The sequence below is a fragment of the Phyllostomus discolor genome, chromosome 4 (genome assembly GCF_004126475.2).
Source record: "Phyllostomus discolor isolate MPI-MPIP mPhyDis1 chromosome 4, mPhyDis1.pri.v3, whole genome shotgun sequence".
In the NCBI taxonomy this organism is placed as follows: Eukaryota; Metazoa; Chordata; class Mammalia; order Chiroptera; family Phyllostomidae; genus Phyllostomus; species Phyllostomus discolor.
This window is the reverse complement of record NC_040906.2, coordinates 201,165,925-201,185,530: the sequence shown is the minus strand read 5'-3', so window position 1 is coordinate 201,185,530 and position 19,606 is coordinate 201,165,925. Positions and strand designations below refer to the sequence as shown.

The following is a 19,606-nucleotide window of genomic DNA, read 5'->3' as shown; positions in this document are numbered from 1 at the left end:
TATTTATATGCAAAATATAATAGATGTACAAATATATATACACAGATGTACAAACAGGTATTTGTTGTGTCTCTATAGTAAGCAAAGTCCTACTGCTGACACGGCGGGCAATACAAATAAAGAAGACCAGCCCTGACCACCTCCAGGCTCCAACTGGGAAAGACGAGAGGTACACGGAGAGCTGCTGGGTAAGCCCCAGCTAGTACCTGATGTGCCAGTGGGGTGCCGAGCCAACGCATCTAGGGGACTCCGGAGGACTCCGGGTTCCCAGCAGTGCTGGTAGTCAAGGAAGGCTCCCTAGAAAGCAGACCTTCCTCTGGGCTTGTTACAGACAGACACACCAGGCAGAGGGTCCAGCTGCTCTCCCTGGTATCCTGTGGACCTGGTATGTTTTCTCCATGTGGCTCACGCTTATTATCTCTTCTTTCTAAGAGTCTTTATTCCCTTACTGGTGTCTTGGCCCATTTTATGTCATTTACAACCCTGCAGTGGAACTGCGCAGGTCTCCTGGCCGGGGCCAGCTGGTTCCGCCTGCTGTCAGCGGTGCTCTCGTTCACAGTGGGGTTGGTTAGCAGACTGGTGGGTACAAGGGCCCCCAACTACACAGCTTATCCCAGCTCCATGTGGCCTTGCATCTTCTGTAAGACCAGTCCGCACTTTATCACATGGTGAGTTCAGTACGATGCTTTTAGAAGGTAACACAGAAGAGGAGGGAAACTGATACCCAAATGACTGATGCAAGAAACTACCAACACCACAAAAGAGGTGAAAATCCAAAACGCTACTTGGATTCAGGATGTGTTCAGTGCCGTGGTGCTAGCTTTACAAGACTGTGATAAGCTTCTAAAGACAGTGATCATGGGCATCTCTGGTTTTGTTTGTTTTTTTCCTGATATGCAACAAGGGCTGAGAACCTCTAATTTGAGGGCAAGAAACAATCAGAAAAAAATTTAGAGGTTATATGTTCATGGATTCTGAATGACAGTTATGTTTTGACAGGTGAACTTTAAAATACCTACAGCCCTCTCATGGTGTAGAAAGAGGAATCTGAAATAACTAGTTGAGACACTCAACCAATCACCTACTTATTAACCAGTCACCAACTTCTTATCTGTGTAACTCAGGAAAGTCACTTAGTTTCTTCACTGGTAAGTTAAAAGGCATTTGAATTACTAACCAAACATCTTGTGAGGCTCCAATGAGATCAAACACAGTTGAAAGTAAAACACAAAATGATCAAATTCAATTAAAATAAACAATGCTATTATTAATATAGAAAAGTCAAGTTTGGGCATATAAGGAATGTTGGGGTCTAACACTAGAAAGGAAAACGAGCTAATTTTCTAGTAAATATCAATAGACATAGTATAATAACACTAAATACAATCATAGAGTTAGTTAATTTTAAGTGTCCTCAAATAAACAAATATAAAGCATTTCTTTACTTAGTTTTGGCCCCAGGGAAAAACAACAGCCTTTCAAGAAGAAGAAAATACTCAAAGAAGGACAGTGCGTGGGGCAGAATCACTGAAAGAACTAAGCTGAGGAGTGAAAAAGTTAAGCTCCAATGACTGGAGATGCCGTGGCCACACGGGTCCCCTGTCTAAGGCTGGCTTCCAGAGGAAGAGGCAGGGAGGGGGCGGAAGCGGAGGGAGGAGGCTGGCCAAAGACTAGGACCCCAAGTCCAGCGCTGTCTCCAAACTACCTATATGCTAACGTGCACGGGAGTACAATTCTGTGGGGCTCAGTTTCCTCCTTTCCTTTCTCTAAAAAAGGAATTAAACTAGATCACACTAGTTCCTGCAACTCAAACACTTGACGTTTTTAGGAATCAAGTGCTACACTACTATAAATCCCCTAGGAATTTTTGTTAAGAATTCCATTTTAAAAATTAATTAAGCAAGGCAATAAACAACAGCAGAATATACACAGAACTGATGAAAGTCAGACAATCCTGGTAAAGATGAGTAAAGGCAGATACAATTGACTAATTAGGAACCAAAATGACTCTCTGTATGAGTGGAAACCCTATTCTTTTTTACTTTATTTTTCAACAACTGATACTTACATTAATGGATTCAATCTGTCCGAACTCTTCAAAAAGGTTGGTTAAATCCTGTTGTGTCGCCTTCTTGTCCACCTGACCAACCCAGAGAGTAGTACTGCAGACTGTCAAGACATAAGAGACAAATGACCTAAATCACTGACAGTTACTTTTTTCAAGGTGCTAAGGAAAAAGCTCTATGAACAGTAACATTAAAATTTAAGACAGCATATTTAAAATAGGTGTTAAATGACATTTCTATCCGTTATATTTAAAAATCAACTAAAATCTTAGGTACCCATTCACATCTATGCCAAGTCAACCTTGGTCGTGTCACCTGTTCTCAAGCTGGCTACACACCTGAACCACCTGTGGGGCCTGGGTCCCACTGTGTAAGACGGTGAATGGTGTGGAGTATAACAGAGTAGGGGTTGGGAGTTTTAAAACACCACAGGTAATTTGAATGTGCAACCAAGTTTCAAATCCACTTTTCATTGCAATCCAGTGTACCTGTTAAGTATTCTTCCGGGCTGGAAAGATTAAGTGGATACTTATCCCTAATCAACAGTTAAATCCCAAATCAGTATCTCATCCTTAGAGAAATAATTTGCATGAAGATACAAACAGTAAAAGACTGAATTAGAACTTCTTAAGTGTTAAAATGAAAGACATGGAATCCACATCTCATTGATAAACGTCACACGTGAGACCTCTTACCACTGTTAGCTATTACTGTTCACGCCTCCATAAACATCTCCTTTTCCTGAACACACTTACTTTAAAAATATTTACAGGTAGTACAGTTGCAGAGTTTTAATGTATAGTTGACCCTTGAACAACACGGATTTGAACTCTGCAGGTTCGCTTATATGTAAATTTTTCTCAATACATAAAGTCGGCCCTCTGTGTCCCTAGGTTTTACATCTGAGAATTCAACCAATCGCAAACGGAAAACAGTATTTTCAATCCACCACTGGTAACTCGAGGAAGTGGGAGCCAAATGTACGCATTGTTCTAAGTCATTTTACGTAAGGGGCTTAAGCATCCTTGAAGTTTACTATCATTGAGTGGGTCACAGACCCCATCTCCCATGGACACTGAGGGATGACTGTAGCTAAGTTTCCAGGCAGTCAAGTCACATGCAGACTTTCAACTATTGGGGCAGGGCAGGGGGCGGTCAGCGCTCCTAACACCCACAAGAGTCAAACATCAAGCTGCACTTGAACTTTTATCAGTGTCATTTTCAAAGAATAAGTTTCCAGCTTTTTGATTACCTTTGATCTGTAACAGGGCAGGACTAGAGTAGGTTTCACTCTGGAGCTAATTTAGAACAAGAGGAAAATGTAACTATTATAAGATGCCCATTGACTGTATTTTCAACCAGGTCTCTCCTCTGGCTGGTCGGAGCGCAAACATTTTCCACGTCTGCATAAAGTTGGGAATCGGCCAGCTAAGAGAGCCCAGGCAATCGTTCTTTCCCTACTATTTCTTCTTTGCCTCTTGTAGTCTCACTCTGTGCACATGTAATTTATTTAACAGTCTCAAGGGAAAAAGTTTTCTTTTGCTACTATTACAAAATACCAGAAACTTAGTTTAAAACACACAAAAATGTGTACTTTTACAGTTCTGATGTTGCTAAACAGGGTGAGCTGGCTGCATTCTTTCTGGAGACACCAGGGGAAAATCTGTGTCTTTGCCTTTGCTAGCTTCTACAAGCTGTCTGCATTCCTTGGGTCATGACCTGCACCTTCACAGCCAACAGTGCAGCATCTACCAATGTCTGTCTCTCTCCCTCCATCTTCACATCACCCTCTCTCTCTCTGGCCTTCTGGTTTCCCTCTTATAAAGATCTATGTGTTACGCTGAGTCCTCCCGAATAATCCAAGTTAGTCTTCCCACATCGAGATGCTTGTTAGTCAGGTCAGCAAAGTCCCTTTTAACATGTAACATATTTACAAGCTACAGTGATTTAGATGTGGACATCTTTGGGGGACCATTGATCAGCTCACCACAAACGCTTAGCAACTTTCTGGACCTCTCTCACTAAACAGTTCCCACCTCTTCTTACTCTGTCCTGCACATCATAGCTGCCTTCATCTCCCCGAAATCTCTTCCATGTTTCCCATACTCTTTCAACGCTGTCCTTCTACAAACCATTCCCATGGGTAACTTCATTTCTTCCCAGAAAGCAATGATGAGTCTCTTCCACCCCACGAGGAGGGGGCACCTGACTCCTGGGATGCTACTGTTCGCTGGGTGTTTCACATACCCAGAATGATTCATAAAAACTCTTGTGTTCTAAGGACTACCGGTAGGGAAACACTACTGCATGTGTTTAAAATGTGTTGGGAGCCACATAAAATGAATATTGCTTCTTAGTAAGAAGAGTTTTGAGGTAATAAATCAGACAAATGTTTCGCCATACTTTATGTGCTTTCTGTTTTTTTAAAATTGTGTTTTACTCATGAAAATAAAACAATAGAAAAATAAATCTCACGGTCAATAACTATGTAAGTGGTGGCAGCAATAACACGACAAAGTAGGTGAGGGACTAAATGAAAGAGACAGGATGTAAAAGCCAAGCCCTAAAACTGGGGATTCTGAACGTCTTCATGGTACTCTCTGGGCAAGGCACAGTCGATTTTATGGTCTCGCTCTTGGGTCCTTTAGGGGTCCTCACCCTGAGAGATAAACAGAAACTTTCAGAGTGAGGAAGAGCACCATTATCAGATTAACACTGGATCTCATAATCAGGTAAGATTCTGGCAAAATTGCCAGAGCTTGCTGAAAGTGCCCTAACTCAGTGAGCAGAAGGCTACTTACTGCCTTTAATTAGAAGCCTGAACTTCCAAGATGCTTCAGCGTTACTATAAGTTATACCAATTATTTATCTATTTCCTTGACAGAATTTGGAGATCTCTGGAAATCAGATTACCTGATCAATGTTCAGTTTTTGGCAAAGAAAAACACTTTGCTCTACTTTATGTAATCTGCCCATCTGCAGTCTACGGGTTCACCGTAGAAGTCGTATAACCCACTAAAATTCCTTTGGGCAGAATCTGGCCCTAATTACAACTTGCCTTCCTATGCCTACACTCGTACTAAGTGAATCTCCCCCAGCCCTCTCCTAAAATAAACTCCCACGACTATCGAAGTTGTTTTAATCATGCATTACAGTTTAACACCTAAAGGAGGGGAAGTTTATACAACAGGAGTCACTCCTTCAATACGGATAAGCTAAGTTTATAATTAGCTTAAAAATTTATATGCTTCCTATGAAAACTACTACAAACCTGACGGTCCACCAGTGAGGACATTATGCACAGAAGTCACTGTGTCCACGTACTAGACATTATGCTCTAGGTCCGCTTTATACATCATTACTCAAGTCCTGGATTTTGTCATTTAACTTGTATTTTCAAAAACATCAACTCTCACTGACCTTAGTATTTAAGTAGAAGTGGCTCCTTTTTCTTTTCTCCCCATCACATTATAAAAACCATGGATAAAATTACTCATTTACCAAACCACTTTTCAAATCCTCTGTCTTAAAATAAGATGTAGAGACTGAAGCAGAAAACTACTTTCTTAGCATCTGCTGCCACCCAAGTTTTTTAAAAGCACGTGCATCACTTACCACTCAGCGTTTTGGACCTGATGGGCGGCAGCCCCTTCTTCTGGCGCTCCTTCTCGCGCTCCCGGGCCCGCCTCTCGCTGGAGTACGAGCGCGAGGACTTCCTCTTCCTCTCTCGTGAGCGCGAGCGCGACCGCTTGCGGTGCTTCCGCTTTCGAGAACCAGATCGTGACCTAGACCTCCGTTTTCTGGGTGATCTTAAAAAAAAAAAAAAAGACTTTATGACTAATGATGTTATTTTTCTATCAAATTTTTACTTTTTTTTTAAGGGGGGGAATGGTTGCCTTACATTTATCTACCTCAAAAAAAAAAGATTTAAGTATAATCAAGTATCAAATATGTATTTTTCCAAATCTCTGTCCTGCTCAGGTCCACACAAGCCATAAATTGTTTTGTTTTTTAAATAATCCCTACTGAGTCTGGATTATTATCCACAACCAAGAAGAACAGGAGAATGAGATCCCAGAAAGGGCTCATGTTCTCTTAGTGTCTTCCAACTTATTTTTAAGGGTCAAAAACAAGGATGAAAAACCCAAGAAAATAAAAATATCCTTTAGGAAGTGACAAAATGTTACATTCTTAAAAGAAACAAAGAATAGTTCCAGCAAAGAATCAGGCCACTATATAATTCTGCTTATGAGCTTTGGACTTCTGTAAAATTTCATGGTGCTTGCCTTTAAAATATAAGGTGATACTGAAACAGTCTTTCTTTTTTCCTGTCAACCATATGCCACTTGATTCTCTCCAAAATGCTTATTACTAAGGAGGAAATAAAGAAGCTGCTACACGACCACAAAGTTTGCAGCACTGACATTGTAACTGCTTTAGCCAGATGAGTCAGTGACATGAGGTGCATTTACAGAAAGCTGAATCGACAGGATCTCATCTATAAGAGGTAAATACAAATAACATTTTGGAACAAGCAGGAAATGACTGAAGAAGTGGTCAAAAATACTGCCTCCTCTTCTAGCATTTACTGTAAGTATTTTCAGGGTACCCATGTGAAGAACACAGGGTATAAAAAATGTTGAGGACTAATGACTCAGTTTTAAGATAGTCTGCAGTAAAAACAATGTGTCCTACCTGCTACACAAAAATGTACCAGGTTAAGACAAAGTATCTTTAGCTCAAATTTGAATGAGCATGTACATTAATGTGCCTTAGCCATGCTGGAAATCCCATACACACAGAAAAACATTTGGAGGATGTTATATAATAGTTTGATATTCTGCTTTACTGTTCATAAAAATGATTTATGTAGTTTTACCTTTATGATCATTTTTGGTGTTATTATGAGATGAAATGGAATGTAAGAAATACAGTAATTTCTAAAGCTGTTCCTCTATACCCCGATTTAACTGTGGTTCGGAGGCATTAATATCCTAAAAGGTGAAGGCCATCAAAATATTATTAACTACAAGCAGGCATACTACAAAATCAATGTCTCATGACATGGCTGTGATTTATGTACATTATTCAAATAAATGGCCACAGATATATCCAATTAAAAACTGAGCTTTCTGTTGTTGTTTTGAGAGAGAGAGAGAAACATAAGAGTGTTGTTCCACTTATTTACGCATTCATTGACTGACTCCTATATGTGCCCTGACTAGGCACTGAACCTGAAACCTTGGCATGCTGGGACAATGCTCTAGCCAACTGAGCCACCTGGCCAGGGCCAACAAAGTATTTTCTGTTTTTCTACTTCTGCATTATTTTTCTGAGACATGTCATTCTAAGAAAAACATTTCCTTTAATCCTGATGCAAAGAAATAAAGCCAACATTTTAGAAGTTTACACACAACTATTTTTAAATATCATGTAGAACCTTGAACGAGAGCGTGAATGTGTTCTTGATCTCGAGCGAACAGCCACTTTCTTTGCTTCTTGTTCAAAGACCTCCTCTTCCACTCCCTCTTGCCCTTCATCTATATCCATGTCCTTAAAAGTCAAAAGAAGAGCAAACAAAGAAAATGGTTGAGATCCAGTGCATGGTGACAATTCGGCCTCACAAAATAGTCGCCACAGTAGCATTCATGTCTAACAGTAAAATGGCTGGAGTGCAGAGCTCAGGCTGGGGGGGCAAACACTCAAGACATTACCGTTATTTTACATAAATAATAAAATAGTGTACCTAAAGTAAAAATTAGCATCTTCTGTAACATTTTTCTCTAATTAATTTACAAATTTATGGCCCAGAAAAGCATTTACTTTTTACCTGCTGTTGAATGTCTATGGAATCATCCAAATTTGCTTCCGGTTCGAGGAAGTGCTGCTGACTGCTCCCCTGCGACGGGGACGCGGAATGCTCTGACCCGAAGGTTCCCTCTTGACTGTCCTGAGGGGTCGCCTTTTGAGGACGTACAAACACACAGACATTGGGAAATAGTGAATGCCATCACAAAGAAAAACTGGAGCACACAAAAATGACAATCCTTTAAAAGAAGTCCAACCCATAAAGAAATCCCATGCTTACTTTTCTATAATCAATAATCTAACCCTATTCTTCTGTTTAAATCCAAATTTGCTTAAAGCGTGGAACAGGATAAAAGGTGAGGACTATAATTTTAGAATAGAATGAGAAGATCAAGTAGCTCTTCAAATAAATTTTTAGTTGTGGAAGATATAAACGATCAAGAAGTAATATGGGGATTATATCATCAACGATATACAATGGCAGCCTGCACGTGGTGAGGGCTGCCATGTTTAGAGGGACACGAGAAATCCTCCTCTTTCCCTAAGACTCGACACAAAAACTTTTAGACAGCCATATTGAGCTTACTAGTAAATAAAAATGCTTAATTTTTCTGCTTATTTCACCATATCTTAAATACAGTAAGGCATTTGGATTAGTGGAGCCAATTACACAAGTTATTCAACTTGTTGCTCTGTGGATACACTTCTCAATTCTAAATTTGTTTTAAACACTATCCATTTGATGTATTAGAAAACTTGTTTTGCTTCACTTCCCTCTTCATCATTCATTTTTGAACAACAAACCTTTTAAGAACATCCAACTCCTTTCCAAGAGGTATTATTACTGTATCTTCTAAAATTTTAGAGAGAATGTACAGAGCAACTAACTAAGCTGAGAGGTCTGGGGGAGTGGAATGAGATTCCTCATCTCAAGTTTATATTAACTTTCACCTTTCACTTCAATAAGTTGGTGTTAATTACAAGCTGGTCAGGGGTTTTACCTCGATTTTATTGCTTCTACTAAAACTTGTAAATAAAACTGGAACCAAGGCAATTCAAAAGTGTCCCTTTCACGAATGAACAAACCTATTTGGATAAATTCTTCCATCACCACTATCTCTTGTCTCTGTAAAAGCTGTCATTTTTTTAAAAGTATATCACTGACAACCTGTTTCTTTTCCTTGAATTAAAATTTGTGTTTTTCTTTAAACATCCAAATGTTCTTCTCTATCTTTAACTTCCTGAATTCTTAGGCAGATCTGTAGCTGACATAAATACAGTACCTACTCCAAACACTTCTAATCAGAATTTTTCTGCAAAATAAGGAATGGAAGTCCATTCTCATTATTCCAGGTACACATTCCAGGCTAGCAAGTATCATTAATAGTCATTTTATTTTTACTATTTGCATCAAAAGATCAAGGTCAGACCCGAGCAGCAAGCGTCTAAGGCTTACTACCCTTTCGGTCTAAAGTAACTCTCCCCCTTCCATATTTCTGTAGTCTTTCACTTGTCCCTGTTACAGAAACTAGAATTCTGCCTGTGTTCACACAGAAACATGTGCCCCAATAGAGAAAAGGTTACTTGAGGTCTTGCTTTTCTGTTCACCTCTGTGCATATCATATGTCTAACGATGCTTATTTTTTAATGTTTGTGATGTTAAATTCATTTTCATCAGAAAGTTTTGAATATTAGACAGATTAAATGTTTCATTTCACTGAACTTCAATTTCCTATGGTGTAAAATGGGTGTTGAAACGGCCTATCTCATCAGCATTAAATGTAATCACACTTAATAAAGTTCCTGCCACATGGTAACAGCCTAAGTAAAGGCAGCAACTTACTCTGTCATCACTACCATCCACAACTGGAAAATCATCATTACCTCGCTTGACAGGGAACTAGGTGAAGAGGGACTAAGTGGTAGCACTGAAACACCATCTCCGTCTTCCGTTCTCCACTTCCAGTATACTGAAATTAATTTCTACAATGTTCTCAATCAATTCATAAGTTCTAGAGTACATTTTGACTATAGAAAAAAAACTGTAAAGATCCTAAAAAGACTGACCTTCCTAGTAATAGTGAAAGAAAAAAAAAAAAATCACCAAATCACTGTGCGTAAGCCACACCCATTTATAGAATGTAGGCAGCAATACCCCTAAAGACCACAAGATGGAGTTACAAACCTTTTGAGGCTGTTGCTGTTCCAAGAGCTGCTGCCTGAGATGTTCAAGGTTTTGCTGCTGTAGTTGCTCTGCTATCTGATGAAAAATGGAATTGTTCACAGATTCTGAAACATGAGAACTAAAAGGGAAAACAAGTGGAAATATATTTTAAAACCCAGTAAATATAATATAAAAATAACTGAGTATTCAAACCCCCAATGCTAAATAAATGAAATATACTCTATGATAATTTATACTTTTAGAATATTAACAAGGAAATGGAATACTTCAGAAATATGTTAAACTAGAAATATATTCAATAGTTCAATAGATGACCTGTTAGAGATACTTTGATGAAGATCTGATATTATCTCACACTATTAAATATAAATAAATTTGTACTTCTTACAATAGAATATTTTAAGAAAAGTTCAATAAAACACTTCTAAAAACAGTGTTTAAACACTGTCACTTTAACTTCTCTATGAAGTAGTGGGGAAAATGTTCTATCAGTACATATAAAATCTTTAGTTGTAACTGACTACAAACTTCATAAAATTTGCTTTCTTTAGAAAAGAATTCACATTAGGTATGTTAAGGAAAAAAATGTTTAGATAAGAGGAAATAATTTAACTATGCTCTGGGAAATTCACACCTGGAATACACCTGGAATTCTGTGTGCCACAGGGAAAACAAACAAAAAAGAGGACATTCCAAATAAAACAATGAGGACAGTGAGGTCTTGGAAAAAAAGAGTATGGCATCTGGAACAAACAAGCCTAAGGGGAAGAATGACACCTATCTTCAAAATTAAAGAGCTATGTCAAAAGATAATGAAGCAAATTTGTTTCCTTGCTTCAAAAAGCAAAACAGATGAGTGTGTAGAAAGCAAATCAAAACAGGATTCAATAATCAAGGAACATACAACAATGACAATCAGTTAAACTCTCAGAATGAAAGGCATTACCACACTGGATAAATACCCTGTTAACAGGACTGTTAAAGATGACTCTCATATCATTCAGGAAGAAACTGATACACATAATTTCAAATGTTTCTTCTAACTTCACAATTAATAATCTAAAATACTAGTTTTGAATTTTTCAAGTAGGATCTCTTTATCAAAAGAATATATATTTGCATTTTATATTATACAAATAAATCCTTAAATAATTTTATATTATACAAATAAATCCTTAAATATATTATCTCAATACAAAAAACTAATAACCTATCTGAAACAAGATTCCCAGAGGCTCTCCCCGTTTGTCACTCCCTTCCCTTCTCCCACCTTCCACACCATCCCCAAGACAGTTCTCTCCAGTGTTGCTCTCACAAACCCTCAACAAAACCTAGGGCTCTGGAGAATTGCTTGGGGAAACAAATAACTGATCTAAATAAAAACATACATCAATTTCTTTAAAAAAAAAATCCCTACAACCCTAATTCTCACTTCTGAGTAGCCTGATACACTCCTACAATCTGGTATACTTCCTAGCACTAGAAGCAAGTTTCTTTCCTACTATTTCAAATATTCTTACAAAGAGTTAAGTAACTTAAAGGCTAACACAGACATAGAGAGTACCACAACTAGATCTATCAATATTTGATGTAGTCCAATTATTTGCAAAGTTCTGAGAGTCACAAGTAATACAGCAAGGCAACAAGAACAAGACAGCAACCCTACTATCATTCCATAACGTTAGAGCAAATGTTCAAGTATTTAGGCTGTTCTGAAATAATAGCCTAACTCATTCAAAGCACACCTAGTAGTTCAGAATGCATCATCCCATCCAATGTTTATGAAAATTAGAAAAAAATTATGGTTATAAAGAAAAACATAATGATACTCACAGCTGAGAAGTTGGAATTTCTTTTTTGGGTTCTTCACTATGTTCAGAATCTTCCCCAAAATCAAACCTATCCATCAACTTCTAAGAGGGTTGGGGGAGAAAAGAGTGAAAAGAGAAGAGACAGATTAAAAAGTGTTTCTCACAAATGTGTTACAAATGTTATTTTATTTAAAGGTCAATGGCATCCCACTAATTTATCTGCATCATTCAATATGGAAATGTTTTATATCATTTTATGTTTCACTAGAATAAAACATTTTATTTGAGTGAATCTTTTCTTTAAAGTGTTGATATATACTGCCTTGTGTAACAGAACAAATCATGACACAGTGTAAACACTAATACTCTATAGAAGAGAATATTAGAATTACAATTAAGTGGCTTGCCAATGGTAATAAAGCTTGATAAAAAAACATCTAGGACTATAATCAATGATCTTTTCCTCATACACTTTTCTTAGAATTCTCCAGTATTTTCTAAATGATCAACTTAGAGGATTTTTATGTCATCTATTTGGAGTCAGACTAAATTATACTTGGAAGCTGCTAGCTAAAAAATCTAATAACTCAATAAATCAGTATTTCCCATTGAAACTAATAGTAGCAAAAATAAGAATAATATGGATAACACCTCCAAAGTATTTTAGTATTCCCATAATTAACAAGAATACTGAAGGTATCACACCAACAACTACATATGAAAGGTTCTCAACTTTAAAAACACTATATATAATTAGGCTTCAATTTATCGAAGTATTATAGAATACTGATAATTTGTAGAAAAGCTGTTCTTCGACCTTATACTAAACTGTCTGAATATAGCAAGTTAAAATTATAGAACACCATAATTAATATATTTGTCACATCCAAAAATGAAATTTAAAATTTCAGAAAATAATAATTTGCCTCAATGGTGAATTCACAATTTTACTGCTGGTAAAATCTTTATTTTTATAGAAACAAAAATATTCTATATGTTTTTAGAGCAGAATTATGAAGTTACTCAATTTCTTTCAGGTTTAGCCTTTTGTAAAACTAGTAATATGATCTGGAACTAGTTCTATGATAACATGCAATCAGAACCCACGTGGTAATACATAAACCTCCACACTTCACACAGAACAGATCTGGTCTCTCATTCCTACCTTGTTAAAAGACACTCCCGGCTCCAAGGGGTTGAGGGTGTTGGCTGCCGCAGCGGCAGCCGTGAGCTGTGCGGTCAGAGCCTGCAGCTGAACAACAAGACCAGCATCCAGGGCCTGCAGAATGGACGGCTGAGGCTTCTGCTGTTGTATCTGTAAAGTCTGTATTAACTGCTGAAACTGGAAGGGAAACAAGGGAAAATCAATACAAACAGGGGCAGGGCTTTATCTACAAGAATGCCCATCTGAAACTTCTACTCAGTAAAACTCCTTCTAGTCTTTGGAGATTGAAAAAAAATGTGAACTAACCCAAAATAACAGTTAATTTTTTAAAAAATAGATTTTCTGTGCCAGAGATTGCACATTCCTTATTAAATTTGTCTTGCTTCTGGAAAGTCAGAAAATTTTAAACAAATGAGTGTTCATTCAATGAAAACCAGATAAAGAACTCATCATAAGCAGATGGACTTTTTCACTAAGCTTTTCATCCTTTCTTCAACTAACTTCTTAATCGCTGTAAAGACAAGCACTGACCACAACTGCTATCTTTCAGATCTGCCATCTGAAATCTGTCCTTGGAGCAGAGTTCGAAATTAAAGAAATTAAAGGTGAACAGTGCAACAAGAGTTTAAAGTAAACCATGTTCCTTCTCTTCACCTACCCTCCTAAAAAATAGAAGATATTTTATAGTTAGGTAAACCCTGAGTACATCTTAGAAGTAATTAATACTTTTCTAATCAAGATCTAAACCAAGTTATAAATCTAAAACATTATCAGTTTAGAATAAAATAAAAATAAAAATAGCAAAGTTACTGGTAAAAAAGACATCTGTACTCTTTAAGTAAAGTTCAACTTATAGTGGAAGAAGGTAAAAACACCACTCAAGATGACAGTAAGTAAAACAATTTCATGCCTATCTAAAATAGCAACATTAAAACACAAAGGAGTCGTTTAGCTATAAACAAAAACTACTAATAGCAAAGAAAATATTTTTAAAAATTTGATAGTTGAGTTACTGCACTGAGGACGCTAGCTACATAACAGGATGGAAGCAGGGAGAATGAGGAAGAAGGGGGAGGAGGGAAAGGGGGAAAAGGGGACAGGAAGCAGGGGGAAAGGGAGGGAGGGAGGGCCATGTCTTTCCCTTATGCATTTCAACGGCCCCCTGGGCCACCCCCCTGTTCCCCAGTGGCACTGTTAGTTTTCCAGTCACCCAGGTTCGAACCACTGCAGGATCCTACCGTTTCCTCTACTCTGAACTTCGTATTCTACGAATTACTGTCTTCTGGTCTCTATGCACTCTTTCTTCTGGAAAATCCCTTCTCCTGCCTAAATATTTATTTTCATTGATTTTTTAGATGGAAACATTTATGAATTATTTTCAAAATATCAGTATTACAAAATAAAATTAGTTACTGAGTAACTTTGTGTTATCAATTCAGTCTCCCAGCCATCTGAAAAAAATGTAGAAACTGCATCCAATCTATGACTATGATTAAATTGTTTTTTATATTTTTAAAAGTCTAGAATAGTCCCTTTTTGAGATTAAATGTCCTGTGAGAGTCCCTAACCGTACAATTTTTCACATATTCATTGCTTCGCTTCCACTATCACTGTTACTGAAAGATAAGATACTCCCTGCCTTCAGACCTCCTCTCCTCTTCCATTCACTGAAGTACTGTTCAGATTACGTGGATTCTGCATAAATATCTCTGAGAGTTCCCCACTACTTAGCATATACTGTACTTCTCATTCCTCCATTTCTGTCTAGTGAACCCAGGCTCCGCCCCCACTTGAATCTACCATTTCAACTTGGTCTCTAGCAACTTACATACACAGGCCACCTCATCCTCCAGACAACCCAACCCTAAGGTATCTTCTGTATACCCAATATACATGATTCATTCTACAAAACAAACGAAACTAAACTAAACACCTGCTATACCCTCAAAACTAGAGATACAGCAATGAACAACAACAACAACAAAAAACCCCCCAAAATCCTTGCCCTGCACAGCATACATTCCAGTGGGAAGAGACAAAGAATAAACAAAATAAGTAAATTATACAACGTAACAGAAGGTAATAAGTACTAAGGGAAAAAACAAGGCACGTGATAGTGAAAAGGAGGCCTAAGGGAAAAAAAGGTAGAATTTGCAGTTTTAAAGGACTGTTTAAGACCTCACTGAGGTAATACTTAAACAAAACCTTACATCACAGGAATATGTGGAAAAAGAGAGTTCAAGAAGTTTTATTAGACAGATCATAATTAATTTGCTTTTGAAAGGATAGGTTAAAAAAGAGATGCTAAGGATGGACTATCCTCATATCCCGCCAATTTAAATGCCACTTCCTCAAAATCACATCATCTTGGCTACCCTCTACAATTCTGACCCTTTCTGCCAAACCTAGCTTACTACTCTCGAGATTTACCCTGCCCTGGCCAGGTGACTCAGTTGGTTGGAGCATCATCTCATACACCAAAAGGATGCAGGTTCAACCCCTAGTCAGGGCACATACCTAGCTTGCAAATCCAATCCCTGGTTAGGGTGCCTACCAGAGGCAACTGATCGATGTTTCTCTCTCATCAATGTTTCTCTATCTCCCTCCTTCTCTCTCTAAAATCAATAAATATATCCTCGGTGAAGATTTAAAAATAAATGTTTTTTAAAGATTTACCCTGTTTTAAGTCATATATTACTATCTATACTTTTTCACTGTCAGCCTTCCCCAAAGATACTCAGTAGAAAGATGTGTCCAAGATAGGAGAGCTTGTCTCATTACTGGAGGAACAGTAGCTCCTAACAATGTCTGACACAAACTATGTGCACTAAGTCAGTATCTTGGTATAAAATTAATTTTTCATAAAACAATCTTTAATGATCAAAGTGTTCATGATGCATTACTAAATGAATAAAACAAGTTACACAGTATAATATAATGTGATACTACTTTTACAAAATAAAAAACACATACTCTTTAGGTGGCACATGGTTTAAAACAATCCATTAGGAAATGAGTTCTAAATCATTGTCAACGTAACAAAAAAGCTGCTCACCTGCTGGCCTGAGGACTTTGCAAGATCTGAGCCACAGCTGTGAGCGTGTCTGTATTTGCTATCTGGGATACCCACGGATCAGGCAAACCTTGGACCACGTTGGCTGGAGTAACAGGTGTCACAGGAGTTCCTTTTTAAAAAGACATCACACCCACCCCAATAAATATGTAAGTAACGAAATAACACTTGAAAAGAAAAAATGTGCTCTGCCACTTTAATAAAATCTATACAAATTTACATAAATATTTTTCTTTTACTGCCCCCCTTTTGAAAACCCGTTACAGAATTAGGTAGGGTTAAAGTGCCAAAAGGATCACCATACTTGTCTTCAACTAACTACTTTAAGGTGGCTACAAGGCTTAGCCATCACTACAAATCTTACTACAGAAGAAGATTCATGACATAAGAAAATACACAAAATATAATCTTCAGTGAAAAATGATAAATAGTATGTATAAAACTTTTTTTGTTCAAAAATCTGTGTGTGCACACACCAAGAACTAAACACATACCAAAATGTTACCAAACGTAATTCTTGGATGATAAAAAAAATATAAATGTCAATTAAATAACTGAGGAAACATTCTGAGATTATCACTAAAGCATTCTTGGCTCCATTAAATAATTTTTCAGGTTCCTTATAATATTAAGTTTCCCTAGTCTACTGTGGATATCAAGTTGATCTGCATGTGAGTTTAAAAGATTACAGGCAGTTAAATCGGGAAAAAAACCTAATTAACACATCAACTTCCCTAATTCTTTTATCTTTATGTTTCTAGGGACCAAAAGTATTCAGCTCCGCAGTTTTTTAGAAACAAATTACACACACAATATCATTTCTGACTTTATTTCTCCTCCAAATTACTTTCCCTTTCAGTAACCTAAATCCTCCTGCCCAGCCCAGCCATTCCTGCCTACACGAACAATCGCCCGAGGGCAGGTGGGGACCACCTGGACAGCGGGTCTCTGTCAAACTGCATACCTGGGGTGTTGCTCATCGCAGCTGTGGTGCCGGCCAGGACCGGGGTGACAACTGGCGGCGGAATCCCCGCTGCCATATCCAAAAGAGGCTGAATAATCTCACTCTTAAATACATTATTCTTCTGCCATAAGTTTAATACTCTTACTATTTTACTCTAGAGGAAAAAAAAGAAAAATGACATCTTGATTTTTGCTTTCAAACCTTAGCACAGTCACTTTATAGAGACTATTTGGGTAGTGGGTGGCAAGTATAAATTAGAATAATTTCTACCAGACTTTCCACCCTAAAATTATTTCTGTAATTTTGCATTTGGTAACCTTAACTCCCTTGGGAGGGGAAAAATCAGGTTCACTTGGACAGACACACGAGGTAAAGGAAAGCCACGTTTAGCAGAAGGCGGGATGGGGACCCGGCTCCAGCTTCCTGCGAGGTTGAGTGGGATCACGGCGGTGGCCGGCCGGGGAGCCGTGAGGCTGAGGCAGGTCAGGGCTCACTTCACTGCTCAAGTCATGGTCAATTTTAACTTTATCTTTTATACAAATAAGTAAATCAAGACCAAGTTTCATTTTAAAATATGGACAGGGGAGGTTAGTTCCTCAAAGAAGAATTCAACCAAATTTATATTTTTCATAACTGTTCAGCATACAGAAGTTCTGTAAATAGCACTAAATGTTAGTTACTATTGTAACCACTTATTCCATTAGGAAAATCATTTATAACGACAGGTTGAGATTAAGTATTAAAAAGAGACTTCTGTTAAATATATCTGTTAACAGTAAAAGAGCAATTTTAAGAATAAACATCTGGTTGTCTTCAAATCCCTTATAATATTATACTGATGAATTTCAAACTTTGTCCAAACTACAGTAACATGCAAACTCTTGTATATCAAATGAAGCACAGAAAATTACACAAAGAATGCTTCATACCTTCTCAATTGACTGTCCTTTCTATGACGTGAGCACTTAAAAAGTACCTTACAGTTTTTTGCTTTATAGAAAAAAATCTTCCAGTTCCCAAGACACTCATCCTGTAATTCAAAATTAGCCAGTCGCTGACAAGTACTCTATGCATCTACCTACGTACAAACAATGCCTCAAGTTCATGACTGAGAATACAGTATCAATGTAATCTTTCCTACTATCGTTTAAAAAAACCCTCTATCATATAAACTCTTATAAATGAGAAACATTAGTATTACGAAGCCTACAAATTCAACACTGATTTGTTCATCGCACACAAAGAAATCCAAGTTCAAGTTGGTGAAATTTCTAAATCGAAGTATTTTATTTTAAAAATTTTTTCCATAAACATTTTAGATGAGTTATTTTAAGTGGAATTCTAAGGTATCTATTTTAAGAACCACTTAGTAGATAACTTAAAATTAGCATTCTTTTTGCCTGCAGAGAATTATCAAAGTACCAAAGCAATTTTTTAAAAAAATTGTCTCAAGAAGCATATCCAAGAATAGTTTACAAAACAATGATATGATAATATCTCCATACAGATCCATTATAACAAGATTTTTTCTAATTAAAGGCTATAATTATTAGCCCTGGCTGGTGTGGCGCAGTAGACTGAGCGTCAGCCTGCGAAGTGAGGGGTTGCCGGCTCCACTCCTGGTCAGGGCGCAGGCCTGGGCGTGTGGGTCGGGGTCAGGCTCCCAATGTGGGGCGCGGGAGAAGCAACCACACACTGATGTTTCTTTCCCTCTCTTTCTCTTTCCCTTCCCCTCTTTCTAAAAATAAATAAATAAATAAATATACTTTAAAAAAGACTATTATTATTAGAAATAAGAACTACCTAGTCTTGTCCTTTATACAAGGTAAAAGATTTGTGGTAAGCTTTTAAGTTTTGTGGTTCTTCTTTAAAGCAACCATTAAATCTTCATCTATTCTTATCTTTTCCTACACAATCTATATTGCAATCAACCCTGTCAGAAGAGCACACTAAATTTCAAATCGACACCCAAATAGTCACCTTCTAGTATCTTTGATTATACATGAAGGTAAACACACCCTTGTATTCTCCCGCAGGGTCTCGTGCCTTTTATTCTGTGTGGTGCAGACTACTTCCCCATTCAGATCTAGCAGGCCTAGCAGTCTGGTTTCCAGCACTAATAAACGACTACTATAAAAAATTTTTGACACACCAGTTATTTTCTATTAATTGCTTCACAAATCTACTTTTCACAGACACTAAATAGGTAAATTAGATCAAATAATCAAAATTCTGAATGATGTTATAAATTCTGAAATGGTTGTGTGTGTGAATGAATTAAAGCTTATGATAGCAAATTTCTTTAACACCAATGTTTCAATAAATTAAAAAGTAGCAAAATCAACCACATCTCTCCAGTCTGTTTAAGAAGATTCTAAAGACAAAAAGGAGCACAGATAGTATAGTAACTAAATAAATATTCAAATTTGGACTAACTAAAAGTAAAGAAAACATACAATATAACTAAGGTAATCTAAAGAGTCTCATTAAGACCAAAAAGGGTAATGTTACCTACTCTTAAAAAAAAAAAAAAA

General features: G+C 37.3%; 1 protein-coding gene and 1 long non-coding RNA gene across 2 annotated transcripts in view; one reads left to right on the top strand and one right to left on the bottom strand.

Annotated features, from left to right (window-relative positions):
• Positions 1–19,606, bottom strand: part of SCAF8 (SR-related CTD associated factor 8) — a 77,018-nt gene that overhangs the window by 13,901 nt on the left and 43,511 nt on the right. Inside the window, 9 exon segments of the mRNA XM_028508641.2 lie at positions 2,069–2,169; positions 5,682–5,875; positions 7,507–7,619; positions 7,897–8,028; positions 10,060–10,177; positions 11,893–11,972; positions 13,036–13,216; positions 16,094–16,220; positions 17,073–17,226. Coding sequence (XP_028364442.1) covers positions 2,069–2,169; positions 5,682–5,875; positions 7,507–7,619; positions 7,897–8,028; positions 10,060–10,177; positions 11,893–11,972; positions 13,036–13,216; positions 16,094–16,220; positions 17,073–17,226 — 1,200 coding nt within the window.
• On the top strand, positions 1,727–19,603 carry LOC118500380. The gene is made up of 3 exons (XR_004902947.1): positions 1,727–1,737; positions 9,449–9,453; positions 19,356–19,603. It is a non-coding gene; the product is annotated as an uncharacterized LOC118500380 (long non-coding RNA).